A 22586-nucleotide genomic window follows, 5' to 3' on the forward strand; every position below is an offset into this window, starting at 1 on the left:
AGACTACTTTTCTCCTTTAGACTTTTATTATTTATAATTATTTAATTAATTATAAATTACACAGAATACTTCAAAAATATTATTTGTGTTTTTCATTACTCTAATTGTACTGATGAACTCTAGCAGCGGACACTATTTACTCAGTGAAGATGGTGCACCCTCAAAGTCTACTTTTGAATGTCAGCTACGGAGCAGAGTTTCTGAACTCCAAAGTCCCTTTACCCAGCTTTACAAACACTTAGGAACTGTCCTTTCTTCTTTCACTGAAAAAAGACCAGATCTCTTACAGCTGCTAAGAAAATCTCCAGAAGAGAGTATAACTAATATAGAGAATTTGAAGCTATATCCCTGAAGAATAAACTAATCTCATTTCAGTGGACTCCTCTGCCAACAGTACTTAAAAGATAATACTTTTATTTCGCTCATGCTTAAATCATGAACCAGAGGAAAAGTCGTGTGATACTCTGAAAGCTAAACACAGGCCAGGGCCCTCTGTCCAGCTTCAGAAAATAATAGCAAATGAGGTGAATACAGGAACACAAACCCTATGTGATCCTCTGAAAGGGAAAGCTCAGTTGCATACTTTTTCATATTGAGGGAGAAATGTAAGATGAAATTGGGGTTTTTTTGCATTTTTATCTACAAACTTACTACTACCACAACATAAGTGCACTGTACCAGTGTGAGCATTGTGCCCACACATCCACTCACAAGGACAGTTTACTGTTCCCCAGCTGGCTTTAGGATAGGACCTCTTCTGTCTTATAAAGCACAGATGCAATGGACCCTGATAATCTGACAGCTTCTTACTTTTTGGTTGACATTTCAGAATAAATTTTAATATTTTTTCCCTCCAGATAGAGCAAGCACTTTCTTAGGAACTATCTCCTTTTCTTGATTTCAGTAGTGGTTGTTTTTTGGTTTGATTAAAATTCCCCCACTCTTCTCAGAGTACTTTGCAATTAAAATGTTCTCACCTCAGCAGTCTGGGAGCACTTGTTTGTTTAGTAGTTTTACTTAGGCAAATTCAGGGCTTTCTGGTTGACTTTTTAATGTTTACATTCAAATGCTGAGTTTTCCAATGAAATTCAGACTAACTGAGATTAGGCATGCCTTCCTCTAGGAAAAGAAATATTTCTTGACCAAGTGTACCATGCTGGATAAAGCAAGTGCAACACACCAACACTTCAGATCACATAACAGGGTGGTTACAACACTTCAGAATTTAAAATAGTCCAACTCGACTGCAGGGTGGTGTAAATAAAAGCAGCCTCAATATGCTTCTTCCCTTTCCTGTGAACACAAACTCCCTTGTGCTTGTCTGACACCATGTTGAGCCTCTTGGGAAAAATAGTTCTGCAGAATGTAATTTTAGAAATCTTTATGAGGGATTTTCTTATCCATATGAGTTTTTACACTTTATAGAAGTTCTCCTGAAAGATTAGCTGTTGTATGACCTAGTTCTTCATAATTTTTGCATTAGTGCTTTACCAATGCTTAACAGCATTATATCAGCATGAAAATGGTGCAAAGGAGGTGACTGAAAAGCCCTCTGTGTTTGTCTTAGTAGGTGTATAAATGTATATTTCACAGTACAACCATTAGATATTTTGTAGTTTTAAATAACTATACTGAAATTCTAAGAATTTAGAATTTTCTGTTAAAGGTTTTATGAGAGATTTTTGGTATTATTTTAACAAAATCTTTTCTTTAATACAGCTACCTCTCTTTTTCCCTAAACGTCCCAACATTTTCTTCCTCTAGTTCAGTGCAGCATTAGGAAAACACCAATACTCACCTGAAATTTCACAGTTATGCAATATTCATTATTATTATCAGGAATACCATGATTCAATTAATTACCACTGACATGGTATATAGACATGTAATAGTACATGTCTCAAAATGTGAACCATAAGCATCAGTCCCTTCTATGATAATCATGATTCAATTTTACTTCAAGCAGGAAACCCTTTGTTTCCAGTAGCCCAGGCTCATTCTGTAGGGGACCATTTGTCTGCAGACACTAATCAAGTACAGTCTGCTCTGGACAGATGTCTTCCCTGCCTCCAGTGCATCCCTTCATTGTTAAATATTTGATGCAGTTCATTTGGGTGAATATTAATGAAGAGACAACTTCAAACAGGACATCTGAAAACAAAAACAAATCCAGACAAACATGCATGCTGATCTGCAGGAGCCTCCAATCAAAGGCCATCTAAAAACTTGCTGGGTTCCTCAATATGCCCCTCTCATAATCTCATAACCAGAATATAAAGTTTTAACATGTTCCCCATTGATACTGACTGATTTCTATCAATTGGCTTAAGGGCATTGCCATCCTTAGAAAGCAGGTTAAAAGCATACAAATGTTTTCACTAAGTAGTTTAAAATGGCATTGACTCTTGACAAGCTGGTTACTCAGGAAGACAAAACTATGATTTGAGTCATACAACCTAAAATTACATCTGCTTATTACTGATTTGTGTTTCAGGCCTTGTTGTCTTCCCATCCACTTCAAAAGACACACCTTTAATGATTAAGTCAATGCCTTACACAGCCAACATGTGCTGTTATTCTTTATTTCCTATGCTTAAATGCTTTTTAACAAAAATGTTTTTCCTGCTGTTTGTCCAAACAGAAGAGCTACTGTGGTTTTTCCCTGCCTTGGGTTCACCTTGGCTGGCCACAAGATGCTCACAGAGCTACTCTCTCACTGCCTCATCTTAGCAGGACAGGGGGAGAAAATATAATGAAAAGGTCAAGAGTGGAGGTAAAGACAGGGAGCTCACTCACGAATTACTGTCACAGGTGAAACACACTTGACTTGGGGATGAGTAATTTAATTTATTGCTAATGAATAACAGTAGAATAATGCCTCACCCTGGCCTTCATCACAGGCTGCAGGGGTGGCTCTGCCCTGGCACTTGGAGCACCTCCTCCCCCTCCTTCTGCAGCGACCTTGGTGTCCGCAGGGCTGTTCCTCTCCCATATTCTCACCCCTTTCTCTCACACCTGTTGTGCACTTTTTACCCTTTAATCTCTTATCACAGAGGCACTACCAGCATCACTCACAGGCTCAGTCTGGCCAGTAGAGGGTTTTCCCTGGAGCTGGCTGGAACTGGCCCTGTCTGACATGAGGGCAGCTCCTGATCTCATCCTACAGAAGCCTTGAACGCTCCTGCTACCAAACCTTGCCACATAATCCAGTCACACACATCATCACACAGAAACAAAACCTTTTTCAAGTGATTAAGTCAAAGATTAAAAAATTCACTGCATTTCTCTCCTTCAGGACATAACATGGCTGAAATCCTCTCTTTCACCTGACACTTGAATAGCCAGGCACCCACTACATTTGACATAAATAGGCACAGCTGTGATTGAGTATCTGTGTGGAATTTCATGATGAGAACAAAACTTTGTTCCCTGAGAACAACTGCTTCATCAAAATAAACTCATCATTTTTTATTTTTATGTTCTTACCTCTCAAGAAAATGGAAGACCTGTAGCTAAAAATAGGAGCAACTGATGCCCATAACATAGGATAAAATATCTGAGTGAGTCAAGGGTAAAGAATTCCTAAGGCACTAGATAGTCATAAACGAAATGTGTTGAGCCTAATTCTCTGGTAATTACCAATTCATTTCTTACTGTCCCAGGGTATATTTGTGCTGGTGTAGACAGCTGATTCACAATCTATTCTTTGCTAATGTATTACTAAGACCTATTTTGAGAAATCAAAAGGATTTCTCAATGCTGCATAAGCCTTGGGGACTGAGAAGAATAGCAGCAGACCTAGAGGAATCCCAAACTCCACTACTCTTTCTTCTTCTCAAGGATTACCACATAATACAGCACTTTTTAAAATGGGCTTCACACACAAAAGCAGCTACATACCATGTAATGAGTTGGTGTTTGATGTTTGACTGGGATAGTTCATATCTTTGCATTCCATGCTACAAATGCACCAAGAACTGAAAAAAAGCACTTATAAAAGATGGGTGCTATAACATCTCTTAAACTGAAATCAGCCCACTGGGGCCAGTGCAGTTTGTAGGCAGAAGTAAAACAGTGAAAGTGAAAGCAAGTGAAAGTTTCTTAATTTTACAGAAAAAGAAGAAATGGCTAATTAGTATTTATACAGAAATAAGATATTTATTTTCTATATGTTGATACAATTTTTTTTAAATTACAGTGTGACTTAGTATTTTATTTTGTTGATAGTTTCAAATCTGATTTTCATGCTTTTGCTTTATAGCTCTTTTGGTTTTAGAATAGGGTAGAATAAATTATTTCATTTGGAATGCACCAACAACCCTCCAGTCCCACTGCCTGACCTATTTATTACTGACCAAAATTTAAATCAAGTGGTTGATGGCCTTGCCCAAATACCTCTTAAACACTGAGAGACCTGGGGCATCAACCAGCTCTCTGGTAAAACTTCTTTGCCTCCTAAAATGCTAGGAGAAGACAAGAATTATGAAGGCTTAGCCAGCTTTCTTTTTCAAAAGAATAAATGAAACAAATAGGAAAATCAGCTAGGATGGTGTAAGAAAAGATCACACTGTATCACAGAAGAAAGAAAATATTCTGTGCTCCTAAATTAGAGATGGTTGTATACACTTTCCACTGATGCCAATAATATTTTCATTAGTTCCACTACCATGAAAGATCAAATTCCACACATAAAATCTATAAAGATACTTAAAGAAGGATCAAGAACATTTGGAAAGCAAATAAACCCTTGAAGATGACATTAATCTATTGATTATAAATCTATAATACATATCTGTACATAAATATTTAGAATATTCAGTCTCTACTGACCTTCCCATAATATAAATACATATAACAGGCCATCAAATTAATTGTATTTAGATTTTCATTGAGCAAAACAAAAAGAAAAGCTTATTCAGGAAATGCATGAAGATCTGGCTGCTTCTGGAGGCACAGAAAAAATGGTTTCTACAAAGCACAGGAAAATATTATGACTGATAATATTTGTAGTTACCAGACTGAAGTAAAAATCTTGGGCTATATTATTAACCTCGGTGGCAAAGATCAAATTGAAATCAAAGAGGGAACATCTGCTAAAGATCTGCCCAGTGAAATGTTCTTGGCACAACCAGCCACGATCAGCAAGAGACATGCCCTCATTTATCATGAGATGTACAATTAGTTTGGCATAATATTTTTAACACTTCAGATGTATGCTGACAGGAAAACAACACTAGACTTGTTGTCCTTACAGTCAAACTATTACAAAGCCCAATTCTTACATCTGTTGAAAATGACAAAAACGCTTGTTTCTATCTAGCACTCAGATAATTTGGGTGACAAAGGCCATAAAATACTGAAAAGTCTCACATGACAGACAAACTCCCACTGGAAAGCCATTGTGTCCAAATCTCCACTCACAGCTCACTCTTTATATATTGCAAATTTCCATATAAGATAGAAGTAAAATATAGATCTTTATTCCATGTAAGTCTATGAGAAGGATAATTTGGTAGTGATGCACTGAACATCTGCTTCCAAACCCTTGCTGATTCTGGCTGATAACAGTTTTTGAGAGAAATCACTCCTGTCTATAGATAGAAAAGAGAAAAAATACCCCCTGGAAAATATTTCTACTGGTTATAAATGTACAGACTCTTCAAATTTATAATTCTTATTTGTGAGGAGTATGACATTTATGAACAACCATGACTTTGAAGTACTACATTGGAGTAATTCCTATCCTATTCCTATGACATAAGGAAACATAAGGATTCTTATATATTAAACACGCCCTTGCAGGATTTAATCCTTACATACAGAAAACAGTGACAAATTATTTGAGCTGGAGCAAAACTGACACACATTTCAGTGGCTTTCTGTATTTTTCATAATTTAAGTGTGCTAAGTGTCAGATGAGCAAAAACTCCAAAAAAAAAGTCTGTGAGAGAGAGGCTGCCACTCTTATTTCTTACCTGTTAGTGACTTGGATAGTTTCCAGACTTCATACATTTTAAAATATTTTTATTAAAGACATAATCACATGCCCTCATGATTTACATCCAATATAATCTCACTAGGGAAGAATTGGATATAAGGCAGATATGGCATTTCTGACACACAGTGCTACTTAAAAACAATCATACCTTTCCACAGGGTACTTAAAAGACCTGAAAAGTGCATGGCCTATGAAAAACAATCTGCTGTGCAGAAATAAGCTGTTCATTTCTGTTCAAAGCTATACTTTGCAGGAGGAAGTAAGAACAAAGTGTCTGCTCAACTCAACTGTTTCAGCAGATAAAGCTGGGGCTAACTGGAATAAATCAGATGAATGTTCTACAACCCAACCATAGGCTACTTTTATAAAATTATGGGCAGTAAGTAGGTTGCAGATTGAAAATGAGGCTCTTGGAAGTGTGAAAAATCTTGCGTGTTGTGCCCAGGGCTAATGAGACCAACAGGGCAGCAGGGCAGGTTAGGTCTTGTGCTCCCAGCTCTTTCAGACAGGGTTTGAACTGTCCCTGTGTCTCTGCCCCAGTCACAACCTTCCTCCTGCCCAGCTTCAGCACAGCAGCAGCAGCAGCACACGTGCAGCGCACCCTTGGACTCACCAAATTATGCTTTGAGCAGTGGCCAAAGTATCTGTAGGCACCTTAACACCTCTGTGTGCTTTGTAATCAGTTTATGCAGGTTTTGTTTTGTTGCTTTGTTTTACCCCAATTATGGCCAGGGTGAGTATTTATTTCAACACGAGTGAAACAAGTACATGAAAAACTGTGAGGGTCACAGATGAAACCAAGATCAGGCATCTATTGCAATACTGGCACCACCCCCAGCAAACCACAAAATTACCACTGAAAGCCAGATATGTTTCCATAGACATATGGAAAATTATACTTTGCACAACTGACAAGGATCAGAGTCCACTTAGGAGTTAAAAGCCATTTAGGGACTATAAGTGTTTAGTGTAGTATGACTTAAACCTGCAATAAAAAATACACACAGAAATTATATGTGAAAGGTGGGAGTGTGAAACTCACCAATATAAAAAAATAAAATTAATTAAAACACTATCAAAAGTTTAATTTTGGTTTTAAATAAGCTATACAATTTTCAAAATAATTTTATTTGTTAAAATAAGGACAATAACTTGCTTTTCAAACATTTTGTCAACCTGTTTAAATCACTTCTTAAATACTTAGTGAGATACATATACAATGTGAGATACCTACACAATACTTGAGCTGAAAATGAAGTAATTAGATATATATGTTCTCAATAAAGTAATATTTTCCACCAGTTTCCTTAGTAGTGCAAGTTAGTATGATCCAGCCTCTCTTAAAAAAACTTTATAGATCTTTCTCTGTAAAAAGACTCCTCTGCTTTCTAAAGATCAATTTCACCAGTAAAATGGAGAGCAATTTCATTCAACATTGCAGCTTTCTTTAAATCTTGGGCTCTGTAGATCCAGACCTATAACCCTTCCATGTGCTGATACTCAGAAAGATCCCTGGCATGAGTATGACTTTGCAGTAGAGGATACAGAAGCATTGACATCATCTGCAAAGGATGCTAAGGTTCATACAGTCCCCATCCCTATCTCTGTAAACATCTCTTTGGATTAGAATGAAATATTTTTGCTGCTCATTTTATTATTTCCAAAATAACAGACTTCTTACCAAAAAAAATGATCTTTAGAAACTCGTTCCTGCAGAAGGTTCCATTTTTTCCCCAAGTCAATAGATACATAAATCTAGAAAAGGAGAATAAAAGGTGAAAAATTAGATTATAGGAAACTGAAAATACTGTACATCTTCAAAGACAGGCCCTATATCACTATTAGAAAGACAGATTGTGCAGAAATTAAAATTTAAAAAAAGCAAAACCAACAAACAAACCGAAAAACACATTACCAGGAACTCAATACCTTGTTTTCCAGAGTAAGAGCCTTTCATAGAGAAATTATTTTAAAATATCATCTATAATAAAGAAAATGCTGCAAAAATCACTTTTTGTTTACTGTGAAAACACAATTAATTTGGGGTCAGATTCTTTTTTTACCTCAGCATGGTTACATAAGAGGTACGGTAATATGGCACTTCTTCTTCCCATTCATTGACCAAAGAAGCACAAATGTTTCCTTTATGCTTCAAGCTTTAATGCCACCAAAAATACTTAAACCAGGAAGTCAATAGATTTAAAACTCTGCTAAAATAAAACCAAAATATATTACAGAAATGCTTAAGAGATTTGATGAGAGATGCACTTATGGGCTTGCTCCACAGACACTTATTTGTAACCCACGAGAAGTGGTCCTTCAGCACAGAGGCAGAAGAGCCCTGGAGGAGAAGGATTCCAGCTCCACTTTCTCTATGAACAGCTCCCCTCTGGTAAAAAAACAAATGCTAATGATATGGATGGATATCAAAAGTGCAGATGAAAGATATTCTCCCTCAGAATAATGTGGGATCTAAAACAGCTCTTAACAAATCTCCTTCCTTTAGCATTTGCCTTCAAAATGTGTTTCCTCTAGTTAAAATAGGAAGTTTCTATCAGACTTCTAAAAAGACAGATTTAAAGCCCCCCGCTGTCTGCATGCATTTCTTATTTGAGCCAATTTACATAAGATGGGTTTTCTCTTGATATCTAATAAGGGGGATAAAAAGGCAAGTAAAACTGTTCTCTGATGCAGAAGTCACCAATTCAGTGACTGAGTGTTCTGGGGAAAGTATCTTATAAGGAGTAGTCAGGAATGTTTATGTTTTAAAATGACAAGTTCAATGACAAAAGATAAAGAAACCCCAGTTATGTATTCTGTTCTACTACAGAAAAACAGCAATATTAATATGTAAAGATAAAGGTTGATGTAACGTAGCATAAACTCTATGGGTAAATTTACTGAAGTTTGAATTAGAGATAGGAGACAATTTCCCAGTTACTCTGCACTTCACAATAACTGGGTTTCCTTGCATTGAAGGAAACACCTGATTAAAGCAGATAGACTACAGGGTAGGAAACTACAATGGGGACTCAGATTGCTTATTGACTCAGTCAATGCACAGACAGAAATGATTGGGGATCAAAAATTCTTCATCCTCAGATCTATTTGATTGAGCTGCAGAGCCAGGCTCTTGATTTGCCTGCTAAATTTCTGCTATTAATTTTATGTGGTTTAGGATTTGGTGCAACCAGCGTATTTTATAACATCCTGCTCTGAGCAACCTCCTCTGGGGGGATGGATGTAGCTGTGAATGGACTGGACCATGCAGGGTGAAGAACCTAAGCTGCTTACTCCTTCAAACACCTGTCACCAAGTTTACCATTTTTCTAAAAATCCCTGCTCACTGAGTAACCTCCCTTAGTAGACTGCTTAAATCTGGGAGAGATGATCATTTAATGCATTATCCTAACCCTGTTGTCTAAACAAAGGGATATATTTTTGTCATCAATGAATTTCAGAAGAAAATGAAAGATTCTCACCCTTTGATCAGAGACACATGTACAAGAGAAGCCAAAGGCCAAACCAAATCCACCCCTGCTCCACCAAACCCATACTACCTGCTCACATACACATTTGAGATCAAAGTCTGGGAGCTTATGAGTGAACAGTTTGGCTTTCTGCAGAGGAAAAAAGCCCCTGCAATCTTACTGTTAGGGAGAGTGAACTAGGACTAATAAGGCATATTCAAACTCAAATGAAATTTTTACTGAAACAGTATATGAACTAGATAAAAAATAACATGTAACTAACTCACATACACATTGAACTTTCTGCAATAAAAAAACCCAAGTGATCCATATGCATGTTGTTTTTCAACAGGCACATATGATAAAATTCTTAAATGAAATTAGATAGGATGTGAAAACAGTTCTTTTAGTAGACAGCTAAAATCGCTGGCTGAAGCAAACAGATCTAATAGGTCTTATAATTTTGCTTATTTTCACTTGTGCAATAAATGTGTGGAAAAGCTGTCTAAAAATATTGAAAATATTTTTCTGTTTGGCCATTATTTCATCCTTTTTACTTCGAAATTAATTAAAATTATTACCTAAAATAATTTAAATCTATTGCAATTAAAATCTATTGCATCCTTGACAATTAAAAAAAAATCTAGAAGCATTTATGTAGGCTCAGCAAATAGATGATTGTTATTCATTGTAACAGAGGGGTAGCCAGAAAAAGAGTGTATAGATTTGAGGCAATAAATGGATTAATCCAACCACATTGACTGGATTTGCATTCATTTATAGTGTCAGCTAGAGGCTAGAGATTTATTTAAACAGAATCTAGGGTTCTGAATGAAAGAACAACGCATATTTTGCAATATGAAATAAGCCCTAAATCAAATCAAAAGTTGTGAAAAAGGCCAAGATGCTCCAGTAGACAAAGAAGCCTTGCTGACTGCTATTTATGAAGGACCAGATTCCTTGCATTCCTTGCAGTCTCTTGCAAAGTGCCTTTGTAAGAAATTATTTGAGTAACAGAAGCTAATGGTTTCTCCATTTTAGAGTTTTAGATAGTATTACATTCTGATACTACTTCTTTTTTAGGGAAGGTAAAGTTACTTAACTCAAAAACCTAGGGTGTACTGACTCCTCAGGGCAATTTCAGATCAACACTATCTCTCAAGATCATTGATTTTTAGTACAGTGACCTTTTCTTGTGTCAAGTTGCAATTTTGATTTTCAACTCCTTCTCTGCAAACATCACTTTATCTTCCTCTCCCTTCTAGACCAAATATATCAGATTTCATAAAAAACATAAGCAGGTTACTGACCCAGTTATAGTCAAAGGCATCCTTCATTCCTACACATCTAAGGTAAAGATGTAGGACTTGTCAAGGAAGTCGTTATGGTTGACTCTTTTTAATGTCATTGAAAGCCTGAGAAAAGTCCATCAGATTACCTAACCCTTCCAGCTACTCCTGCAGAGCTATTCCTTACTGAATACTTTTTTATAGTTCCTTTTTTTTTTTTTTTTTTTTGTCCAGTCACATTTTAAGCATGGCAAAGAGTAGCACCACTCCTTCTGGGAGATTATCCAAGTATAAAATGCCTGAAAATCTTCCTAACATGCTTTTCATCAAAACACAAACCAACTGCTTCACTTTGTTTGTCTACCTCCTGCTTTCTTCTGACAAATACTTCTACCCACTTGTTGTGGGCTGGACAAATTAATACACTTTGGACCCTTACACTTCATGATTCTGCCACTTTAACTATAAAAAATACAGTAATTATATCTACTGTCAGGAAAAAAAGTCAAACCGAAAGAAGATATTTTCGTAACAAAGGCTTTTGATTACTTCAGGCTTCCCTGATGTATTTTATTTACATAACATGCATTCAAATTATTTGTAATTGGGTTAGGATTTCAAACTAAAGCTAAGTAATTTAGTGTAATTTATGACTTAGTTTGGTTTGCTATGTTTTTTATTCTAGTTCTATCTTTATTTGCAAACGCCTGTAAACATGAATTGGTTTGGGATCAGCTCTTAACTTACATATTCAAAAACATATCCAAAATGGTGACTTGATACAGCGTCACTGGAATCAGTGCAGTATTTGGTTGCAGTATGTGCAACTTCTCTGACTAATCTGACCACCTAAATATACACTTTCTGTGAGATATGATGAGGGTAATATGGACTGGAGTTTACCAATTTAAGTTTAAAACAGGAGTAATGGTAGAGGTGAGTCAAGGCTGCTACCAGGACCAGAATGACAGTGAGTTTGCAGCTGCAGTTTTGGCACTGTGAAAAAGAGATGAGCTACACACTTAGAGATGGTGTGCACACTCATCAGTGCTTAGCCCAACCCACCAAGAAAATTGACTTCACAGTTTAACAACAAGAAATCTGAAAGAGGGTAAAAATTTACAAGCTCCTGAATCAGAAAGCGGTATAAAGGCACTATAAGAGAGATAATTATTGTACATTTCTACAGAGTCACTGATTCCACAAATCCTATCCTGCTATATGAGTGTGCAGTTTGTTTTTTATGAGTTTATTTTATATCCTGTGAACAGACTTTGGAGGCAATATTTTAACTTCATTAACTTCCTACTGTACTATAAATTTTTTATGGTCACTTTCTAGGGAGGAGCATGTTTCATTATTATTTAACTGTATTATGCAGAAGGATATATATTCTCAATATCCATATCAACGGAAAATGCCAGGATTGAAACTACCATAACCACAAAGATTTGGACATCAATAAAATAAATATTTAAATAAATCTCAAGACCACTATTTGATTCTCTTCTGGGCAATTGTTATTTCATAAAACCCAACACTAATCAGCAGGTCAGAATTGCTTTATATTATCTTAATAGAGCAATTCCTAAATTTTGAAGAAATGCAGTGTCTTCAAGCCTTACCTTGCCTTCCTTGGTATAAGCAAGTACTTTATCTTCTTCTTTTGGGTGAAAAAGGAGAGTTTCCACAAAGAAAGCAATGGGTTGTTTCTGGAAAGTGGCTCCTTCATCTGTGCTTATGAAAAGGCTTTGGTCACGGTCATTATGGGAAGAACTTACAAGAATTATCTAAAAGACAAAAACAATAACATACCTTCACCAGCCTGATTTCTCTATAACAGAAAACAGAGCCTTATTTTTTTTTTTTTTGTGTAAATGTCAGATTTTGTACATGCCTTACCTTATGTATCAAAATTCTGCAGACAAGCAAATCAAATCACCTAAGAGATAAGGATTGCAAGATTTTATTAATCTTCCCTAACCAAATCTATGCATGTTAAGTTCTATAACTTCTCTTGCAATCCACACAAAACAGATTATACTTCTCATCTCTACTCAGAATGACTGCCTTGGGTTTTGGTGCTTGTACAAGGTTCATGAGGCCACATGACAAAATCTCCAGACTAATGAAAAAAAAATACTACTAGTAATGACTTATTTTAACACGTCCATATAAATACATCTCTTTATCTAGTGAGGCTACTAAATGTAAAAATAATCATTGCCATAGCAGAACAATGACAGAGGAGAAAGAACTTATTTATAATATCTCTCCATTGTTTCATCATTCTCCTGTTCCTGACATATTTTGAATAGAAAGGCAATTCACTTTGATGCAGAAGAATATGCCAACAAAATATTTTGCATTTCCTTCTCAGGTCCAAACAATGCCTTGAGTCAAGATAATATCTTGAGCTGTTTCTTTGTGTGACCTTTATGCTAAGCTTTAAGCAACAAATAAATTCTCCCCACATAATTTAGCTAGAATTTCACTCATTTCAACTTCTTCACCTTTTGCCATGGTTCATGGTTCTAAAACTGCCAATGTGAGGATCCATTTTGATTGTTTTTCCAGATCAAAAGGGTCCAGTTGGCATTCAAAATCTGCCTTTATCAACCGATAGCTTGCAAACAAACTGGATTTTCAAAGTCCAGCTGGGCTCTCTCTAGCTCACTCTTCAAAAACAATTTAAAAATCCTTAATTCAAAATGTATTTAGATTATTCAGCAAATGGTGCAGAAAACACCACAGAATACTGATCACTGATACAGTGACTGTAAATTGCTAACAGAGATAAATGACGAGTTATGCAAACAGAATTACAAGAATGTGAATACAAAAAAGGAAAGGCTTTAACAAAAACAGTACAATTTTTATGTAGTCACTTTTTTAGAGCAGAGCTGAAGTTAAAACTCGAAACTTCAAATGGATTATACAGATATGACAGCTGGGCTGAGCTTTTACTGCAATTGGTCTTGGGGGAAAACTATAAATTCAACATTTATAGATGCTCCAATTTGACAAGTAACTTAAGCATGTGCACTTTTCCTTGAAGCACATACACAGTGGCACTAATTTCAAGGGCTTTCATATACCTCAAATGGGGAACTTATTGAAGTACATTGTTGAACAAGAGAGACAACTGCAAGTACTTCAGGGTTCATGGTCCAGTGCTGAAATCCCACACTAAAGCAAATATTAAGGCAAATCTATTCCATTAGCTGCGTGACTAGGTCAGTAAGAAGAGCAAAATAATAACCCATTACATTGTTATAATCTTGTATTTTTTAATGATATAATTTACCCAAGAGAAAGAAAATTACATTTCTATTGGAAATCCTCTGTAAATGACACCTTCTCTTATTTCTACTGTATCCAATGGCTTTCTGTCTCTTGGGTTTTTTGTCTCTTCAAACAGTGTCTGTTTAATTCATTGCTATCTACACTCCACCAGTAGCTGCTGGTGGCCTAGATACAGCATTCAAAGACTCTTGTAACACACTCATTTATTAGGTTTTCTGCAGCAGGCATGGCATGAGCCTGAAATTGAATGTGGCTGCCATGTGCTGCCCTGTCCCTGTGCCTGCATCTCAAGGGGGAGTGAAGAAGTGTTTATGCCAAGCACAGACATTTGTACTTTCTTGCCAGGCTTCTGTCTGTGACTTAAGCTTAAAATATCTATTTTCTCTTAGAAATAAATAAATTCAAACTATTTTCCTGCTGAGAGAGGTATATAGGGCTCTTTCCTAGTGTTCATGACCAGAACGTAGAGAGAAGGACCTGATCCCCAGAAAAGGCATGAACTGCTCTTCTACAGAACAGTAATCTGTGTACGACAGCAATACTATCTTCCTGGTTTTTTTCCCTGACCCTATAAATCTTACACTTCAAAAAATATTAAAATTATGGCTTCAAAATAATAAAGGAATGAGATTTATAAAACAGGGAGCGGTTATCACTGTTAATGAGGCTTAAATATAGGCATGGCTAAGTTTCATAATGTGGACTCAACAGCACTGAAATCATAAGAAAAATGCTTGTTATAATGTAATGCAAACACACTGTGATATTTGGTAATGCTGTCCTTCAAAAATATTATGCATCCTCTGGAGTTAAAACTATTTAAAAAAATAGCCTAAAGATTGTAGACTTACAAAAGTATATATGGCAGGGTTGCTAACCATTCTTTTACTCTCACACACATCATAATTCATTTAAATAAATATTTTTGAATTTCACTTAGTGTTGTAATTTATATTTCAATAGTTTAAACTGATCATTATGTGTCAGACATACAGATTTCCTCCCACAGCTAACACACCGGGTGCTCAGACTTGCCTGCTGGCTAGCACCAGTTATTTAGGAAAATGCTCCAGAGTAAATATTGTATCCATATTAGATGCTTTCCATAACAAGTTTTATTTACTTTGTAAGCAGAACAAGTAGCAAAACCCTCCTGAAAGCAACTGATGAAGGGATGCAACTGGGACAAACTATCTGGAGAGCCAACTAGCAGTGATGGCTTTAACTCAAAATAAACTTCTTCCCTGAATAAGTCTGTATTGAAAAACCAGAACAGATTTTAAGCACAGATAAATTTGAGCTCCTTATAAACATTTTGCATATAATTTCTCACTCCTGTGAGATTCTTCTAATATTTTTTTTATTGTAACTTGATATTATGTTGTTTATCTCAGACATCAGTACTTAATCTCCATCCAACTAAATAAACCACAATAACATGTGTATACAGTCAGGACTTATGTAAGTCTATGACTGCCAGTAGCTACACAGAAGTAAAAAAAAATATTTCAAGGAGATAAACAGCCCTATGGATTGTAAAGAAAAAGAGTAAAAATAGTATCTGTTATAGATGAACAAAGGGAAAAGGAAAAAAATCCAATAAAAAAGAAAAATACCAAACCATGCCAATATGGGAATTAAACCATTACAAAACTAAATAAAAGCCATGCTTTTCCTCATTACAGGAAAAGTCAGTGAGGCAGGAGTTAACAGAAAAGCCAAATAAATCTGAAAATAACATAATTAAATCCATTTGTTTAATCTCTCTTTCAAGACTGATTGGCCAATATGCATGTCTAACCATTCCTACTATGAGTGGAATCACAATCTGAGCCCCAAAGAATGAAAAGATCCTGATGGCTTAGGCTACAGTTCTTTGCCTATCAGACTTTTTCTTTCACTGTTACCATGAAGACTTGGAATAATCATAGTGATTACTCGGGAGTCTTAACTGTAGATTTGGCAGCAATTCAAAGCTATGCTGCAATTTCAAGTGGCAATAAACAGAGGATATTAACATGCATCATTTGCACTGAGTCTGAAATATAATCCCCCTCCCCTCAGTTTAGGTCAAATCAAACTTTAAACTCAAGACAAATTTGATCTTAATCAGCACTTTCTCTAAAACAAGGCAATTTTCTAACATATTACAATTGTGCTGTTTCTTTCAACTCCAGCAACTGATCTTAATTTTAATTGTAGCTTTTATTTTCCTTTCTATTTCCCTGGTAAAATAAAGGGGGAAAAAAGTAAAAATGCCCATGATTAATAAATTTTTACACTCATAGCATCTGATTTGCTATAAGAGACTTCTGCAGTAAGTGGTGAGAGAGATGAGACACTATTTTTTAATTCTATAATCTTCCATAAGGTCAGGAATCAAGACACTCCTCAGCATTTCTTACTGACTCTGAAGAAAGAAACCTCCTTTGGTCAGAGTAAGAAATGGAAAAAATACAGAGACTCTTCATTTAAGCACACAGCAGACATGCACTGAGAAGCCAAGCATGGCCATGAAGAACTTGTGCTTCCTCAGCCACCCTCAGTAAGCTGAACTCCCACTGGACATCGAGGATTCATCTCTGGGGCCGTCAATACAATCCTAAAGAATGCTGCACCCACTCCAGGGGAAAAAAACTTTAACGATGTGAACTTATAAGGCATCCACACTGAGGTAAAAAAATTTCATAGAAGACTTCCAGGGAGGGGTCATTAATAACTACTCTGAACAACAATCTCAACAATCTTTCCAGCATCTCATCACCCTCACAGTAAAGAACATTTTCCTAATATCCAATCTAAATCTGCCCTCCTTCACCTTAAAGCCATGAAGAGCATGCACTGCTAATGCTTAGATGAAGGTGCTTAGCTAAGCTGGAGACCAGGCACAGAGCATCACCTGGTGCCACCATCACAGAAACCTCTGTGCCTACACAGCTCTGATGGGAAATGGTCTTTGTGCCAGTACTGCCAATCTCAGGGCAGTATTCACAGAGCTTCACAGCACTGCACTCACACCCTCAACATTTCTAAGATTAATTAACTCATCTATTTTTCTTGGGTTTACAATTTATGTTATTTATGTGTTATTAGATACACTTGGCTGAGAGAGAGATTACTAAAGCTCCTGGTCCCACTTGTAAATGAGATGTTGCTTCTCAGGCAGCATTCATAAAACACACAAAGTGGACTGCAAAGGGTTATGATTTTTATTTTGGATGGTATGAGAGACTTGATAACTCAAGAGTGGCTAAGTGAGTGTAAACTATAGTCCCTTTACTCTCAGAGTGGTGAAAAACAATACCTAAAAAATCAACCCAAGGTCATTCCAAGCAGAGAGTAAAATAAAATGTCTCCCAGATAGCACTTTATTCTTGTAGATTTTCCCTGGCAGTTGCAATAAAAAATCACTCCTCACAAATGTTAAGTTATAAGTGGATCTAATAAGTCTGCTTCTGTGTCCAACTGAATTGGGTGGAATACATACAGAAAGGAATCTACATACATCCCAGAACAGTATTTTACTTTTTATGCTAAGCATTCACAGCTTCTAGAACTCTTACTTTCTCCTGAAATAAGCTGTCACACAGAAGCATTTCAAAACAGTAACTAGTCTCTAGGAGAACCAACATAAGGGAAGGGAATATGGGAACATTAAGGGTGATTCCTGAGAATCATTTGCTACACTAATCACATAATCGCAGGACACAATCAAAGGCCATCTGAAGCAATCCTGGTGGAGCTAATGGAAAGCATGTATCACAGTTTCTTCTCCCCTGGGTTGTGGTCAGCTCATTCATCATTTGGAATATCACAACAGAAGGTGCAATATTTTTTGTCTAGTATCAGCAACATATTAGGCACTTTAGGATGTGGAATGAATATTTAGAGGTCAGGATCCTAAAATAAGCTGGTTAGCAACTGGAGCAGTTGGTAATATATAAGACATACTGAAGAGGGAGTGAACATCAGAGTTAGCACCTTAACAGAAAAATATGTTCAGAGTAACTGGACAGAGCACAGTTGGCTTACACTGCACCTAGGCAAGCCTGAAATAATATAATCAGATCATAAAAGAAAATAGTTTTGAAAGAGTTGGCTTTCCTTTAGGGCATTCACCATAGTGAAATCAAGTTTAAGGGTGCTTACATATCATAATAATGAATGCCTGCAGAGAAAGAGCTATGGATGTTCTGACTGGTGTTGATGAACAGACTGACAATTCTGCCCTGTTGGCAACCTGTGTCTATCTAAATCAGCCAGATCCTTTGAACTAAACACCTCAAAGGGGCTGATGATGCCAAGTCTCTAGGGGATACCAATTACATCTCAATTTATCAGTCTCTTTACTTAGAGAAGGGTAGGAATACACAAGCTGATCCCAATTCCTCCACAGGATCAAACTGCATGCATCTATAACCTGCTAGAATCAAAACATCGTTGTCACTTGACTACCATGACAGTCCAAATTTTCATGAGAAATGCTCTCTTCAAAAACATTTTAGAGCAGTGCCTCATGCTGAGAATTCAAGAAAACTGGCACACATTAAGCAAATTAGGAATTTCTGCAATATACTGAGAAAGGCATGAATATGCCAAAGGTCACAGTAAAAACAGAAGAGTCCTTTAACCTGCTTGCCAAGTCCAATGTTAGTCTGGCTATTGCTAATTCTTCAGCAAAAGAGATCATTTGATGTACCCCTTGTAGATTCCTACATCCAAAGTGGGTGAAACTTAATGTTGAGATGCTTTGAGGGGTGGTCACCATATTGGTTTGTTCACATATTCAAAAGTTTGGGTTTAAATCAATGCACTCCAGTGTACCAAAAGCTAAATCAGATGGTCTTTTCCAGGATACTCTAAATCAGTGCTTTGAGAGGGGTATAGCACTGGGGAAGGCATAGTGCCAATTCTTGTCACAGCAGGGGAATGTTCCCTAACCTGGTTTTTTATTGCCCATGAAATAAAAACATTTTCTGTGTCTCAGAGGAAAAAAAAAAAAAAGGCAGAAATGGGCAAGTTTCACTCCTTCCCACCAATATTTCCACAAACATTAGTATTTACTGGAAAAAACAGGCACACACAGATCTTTTTAGCTTAGGCATTTACAGATTAATCTAATTAAAGAAGTTATTTTGTAAACCTCCAACTAAACTGCAAATATTTTCTGCCTGAACACATCACAGAGCAAAAATATAAAACAATGCTTTCCAAAAAGGATAATGGATGCACAACAAATGACTGCATATGTGTTTTGATCTAAATTAATGAAGAAACAGCTCAAACAGTTCCTAGCCACCAGCCATTAATCTGTCAACAGCAAAATCTGCACTAAGCTCAAAGAGAAATTACGTGGATGGTAATTAGTGACAGAGAGAAAACATGAAGGAAAAAAAGGCAGTTGTGGTGGCTAAAATTATCACTAATATAGGATTGATCAGGACCTCACCATCTTCTATAACAGATAAACACTTTTCTGTCTTAAAAATACTAAAGGTATGCCTTTTGGTCCTTTACTACAAATCTCAGTTCTGTTATAAGGCTGTGTAAGAATTTTCTGGGAAGGCTACAAAAATGAGCTCTCAAAACATTGCTCTGGGGAATCTCACTTTGCACAATTTTCTCCCTCCAATCCCAAATACTCATCAGGTGTTTTCACAGGCAATGGTCTTCCCATAATGCACCCAAGACATCCCTAACACCAGTTTACGCATCAACTTCAAGCACATCTATTCATCTCTCTCCCAGTTTTATAGAGCACTTCTTATGGAGATCAAGATATTTAATGACTGCCACAAGTTATAAAGAATAAGTAGCATTTTCCAAACTTGTAGATAAGAAATGTGTGTCTCTGTGTGTGTGTGAATATACACATTTGCAAACACAAACAAGGTCAAGCAACCAGATGGGCCACCTCCAAAGCTGCTGAAGCCACTGACTAATCACTGAGAGCTTTGAAAGGCTCAGTGACTGGGAGAAGCTCCTGAAGACTGGAAAACAATAAACATCATGCTTGTCTTAGCATCATCTACAAAATGCCTTCCTGTCTCACAGGTCTCATGTATTTCGCTTTTGCCCATTTCCATATCTAAAGGAGTAGCTGGCACTAGGAAATGAGCTGTTAAAGTCCTTATCCTTCAGGAAGCACCTGATTCCTTTTGAAAAGTGTAGGCACTCGCCTGAAAGGAGGTCTGGGTATAGTTAAAGATTGAACATGGTCTTCTCCCCTAGAACATGAGGGAAAACACAAAATGGGGATAGAGCTGCTCTGAGCAAGTCTTTCATACTTAAGTCACAACAGATTATGTGGGTTTGAAGGAGAAAATGGGAGACAGAAAAAATGGAGAGCAGCAGAGGCAACTGCTGAAAAAACAGTAATTATTTTTCACATGAATTTGGCCATATCTCCATTATGTAGGCTACAAAGCTTAATTATAAAAGCTCTTGCTATTGAAATATTTCCCCTTATCTTTGATATCCAGTCCAAATGGACTGGAAAAAAAACCTTGAAAAGCAGAAAGAAAATGTCTTTTAAAGTAATTTTTGGTCCCATTAGGGTGAATCTCATTAATAGAAAAAGGACTTCACTGAAGAATAGAGCTTTTATATTCAGAAGCATACAGTACTGCTGTGCCTGATTGTAGCAGCACTGCAGATAATAAACCTTTCTCCACTGGGGCTTAGATTTTTTGCAGTTGTAAAATACCCATTTGATATTGAGGCAGGATTTCAGTAAATACACATATCTGTATCCGTTGTCCTAGTTTTCTCTGGGAGTACTTGGGAGTGGTGCTGACTGGTGCTTTTGGAAGAGGATGTTTAAAATATTTTTTCCATTGAAAAGCATATTTTTTTTTCCATAACTGAAATGTATTGCTAAAAACTTACATCAGATTTACGAGCATGATTCCTAGGGCCCATGAATGACTTAGGGGGAGAGAATAGCTCCCTCTGGGGATGCTCCACCTCATGCACATAGTTAGAAAATATTTGTTGGGGCAGAGATACTGGCTTTGTTCATTAGTTGGTAAAGCACTCATATGTGTGATTGCAGGACCAAGTCCTGGCCTCATCCTGGTTGAATGCTGTGATTACTAAACCTTAGGTACATATTCTCACACATATGAGAGAGGAAAGGCTGCATGACACCCAAATCAGCTCAGAAATACAAACAACATGCTCTTGCTCGTTTGTTACACTGGAAAAATTTAGGGGCAAGCAAGTATTACTGTTGCTTTGTTCCTGAGAATGTTATTTTGACTCTTTTCCACTAGATTTTAATGAGTAGTTTAAAAGTGAATACAGACATTAATGAATTAACGAACAAATATTTCTACTATTACCCTTTTCTCCCTTTACTAACATTTAATCCTCCTTAAAAGCTTGTAATTAAACCAGGCATTTCTTTGCTTATTATTTTGTTTGGTTTTAACATAATATTTTACTGGAAATGGAAAGTTGAGGAGCTTGGCTCCTAGCAGTGTGTGTAGAGACAGAAAACGGCTAGGAAGATTTCAGGAGCTATCTCTCCTGCCAAGAACATTGCTAGAGATTCAGCTACAAATTATAACTGATATGGAAAAAGAAAATCCAAGCAATATTATTTTCCTTTCTAAGACAAGCAGCTACACAGAGCTCTAAAAACATGAGACCAAAATTAGTCTTGGAGTTTCAATTCTGATCCTAGTCAGATAGAACTTTGCAAACTGACCATTTTGCAGATCTTGGGACCGATGCCACCTAAAGCAGAATCCAAAAAAAACATCAGCCTTATCACTGCTTTTGCCCTTACAAGATTTTTACAGTAGTTCTTGAGGCTGTAACACGAATGTCTTATGAGACTTTACTTTTATCACAGTTTCCCTACATTTTCAATCAATACCAGCAAGATGGGAATAAAAATTTGTGTCCTTCAGGTGGCGTTAAGAGATGGGTCCCTACAGAGTGTGGAAGTAACTTCCCAACACAGCTGATGAGGGACACAACTAGGGCACATGACCTGCTGGACCTCCTGTTTAGGAACAGAGAGTGCTGTGATCATGAAATTATAAGTTTGCTGTTCTTGGAGAAGCATTTATGACATTTGGAAGAAGGCTGTCATGAGGCTATGCAGGGAGAAAACTGGAAGGGCCAAAGCACAGCTAGAACTTAATCTACCTAATGCCATTAAAAAAAAAAATGGTGGCTTTTCTTGTGTGTTTTGGGTTGCAGATTTTTGTTGTTTTGTTTGGGACTTTTTTGTTGTGGTTGTTGGGTATTTTTCCTGTTGGCATTAGCCCTGTAAATGACACTATACTTTCTTATTTTTATAAAATCCTTGCCAGTATAACTGTCCAACACACCTTGTTCTTCACCTCTTATGCTTTAAGCTACTGCGGCCTGGGACCATAGCTAGACATTGAAGAAACAAGTAAGGATACTTACAGACTTTTTATTGATTGCATTTGAGATAATGCTCCTAAAAACTTGTAAGTACCATCACATCACTATAATACAACACAACTGGGTGGAGGCCAGTTTGAG

General features: G+C 36.7%; 1 protein-coding gene across 11 annotated transcripts in view; it reads right to left on the reverse strand.

Moving 5' to 3' along the window:
* SORCS2 (sortilin related VPS10 domain containing receptor 2) overlaps nucleotides 1–22586 on the reverse strand; it is a 540320-nt gene that overhangs the window by 99888 nt on the left and 417846 nt on the right. For all 11 annotated transcript variants that reach the window (XM_068188612.1, XM_068188611.1, XM_068188610.1 and 8 more), the window contains 2 exons: nucleotides 12383–12547; nucleotides 7680–7753 (listed from right to left, as the gene is read on the reverse strand). In XM_068188612.1, the coding sequence (XP_068044713.1) occupies nucleotides 7680–7753; nucleotides 12383–12547 (239 nt within the window). The remainder of the gene's footprint in view (nucleotides 1–7679; nucleotides 7754–12382; nucleotides 12548–22586) is intronic.

This window comes from Anomalospiza imberbis, chromosome 4, assembly GCF_031753505.1.
Source record: "Anomalospiza imberbis isolate Cuckoo-Finch-1a 21T00152 chromosome 4, ASM3175350v1, whole genome shotgun sequence".
In the NCBI taxonomy this organism is placed as follows: Eukaryota; Metazoa; Chordata; class Aves; order Passeriformes; family Viduidae; genus Anomalospiza; species Anomalospiza imberbis.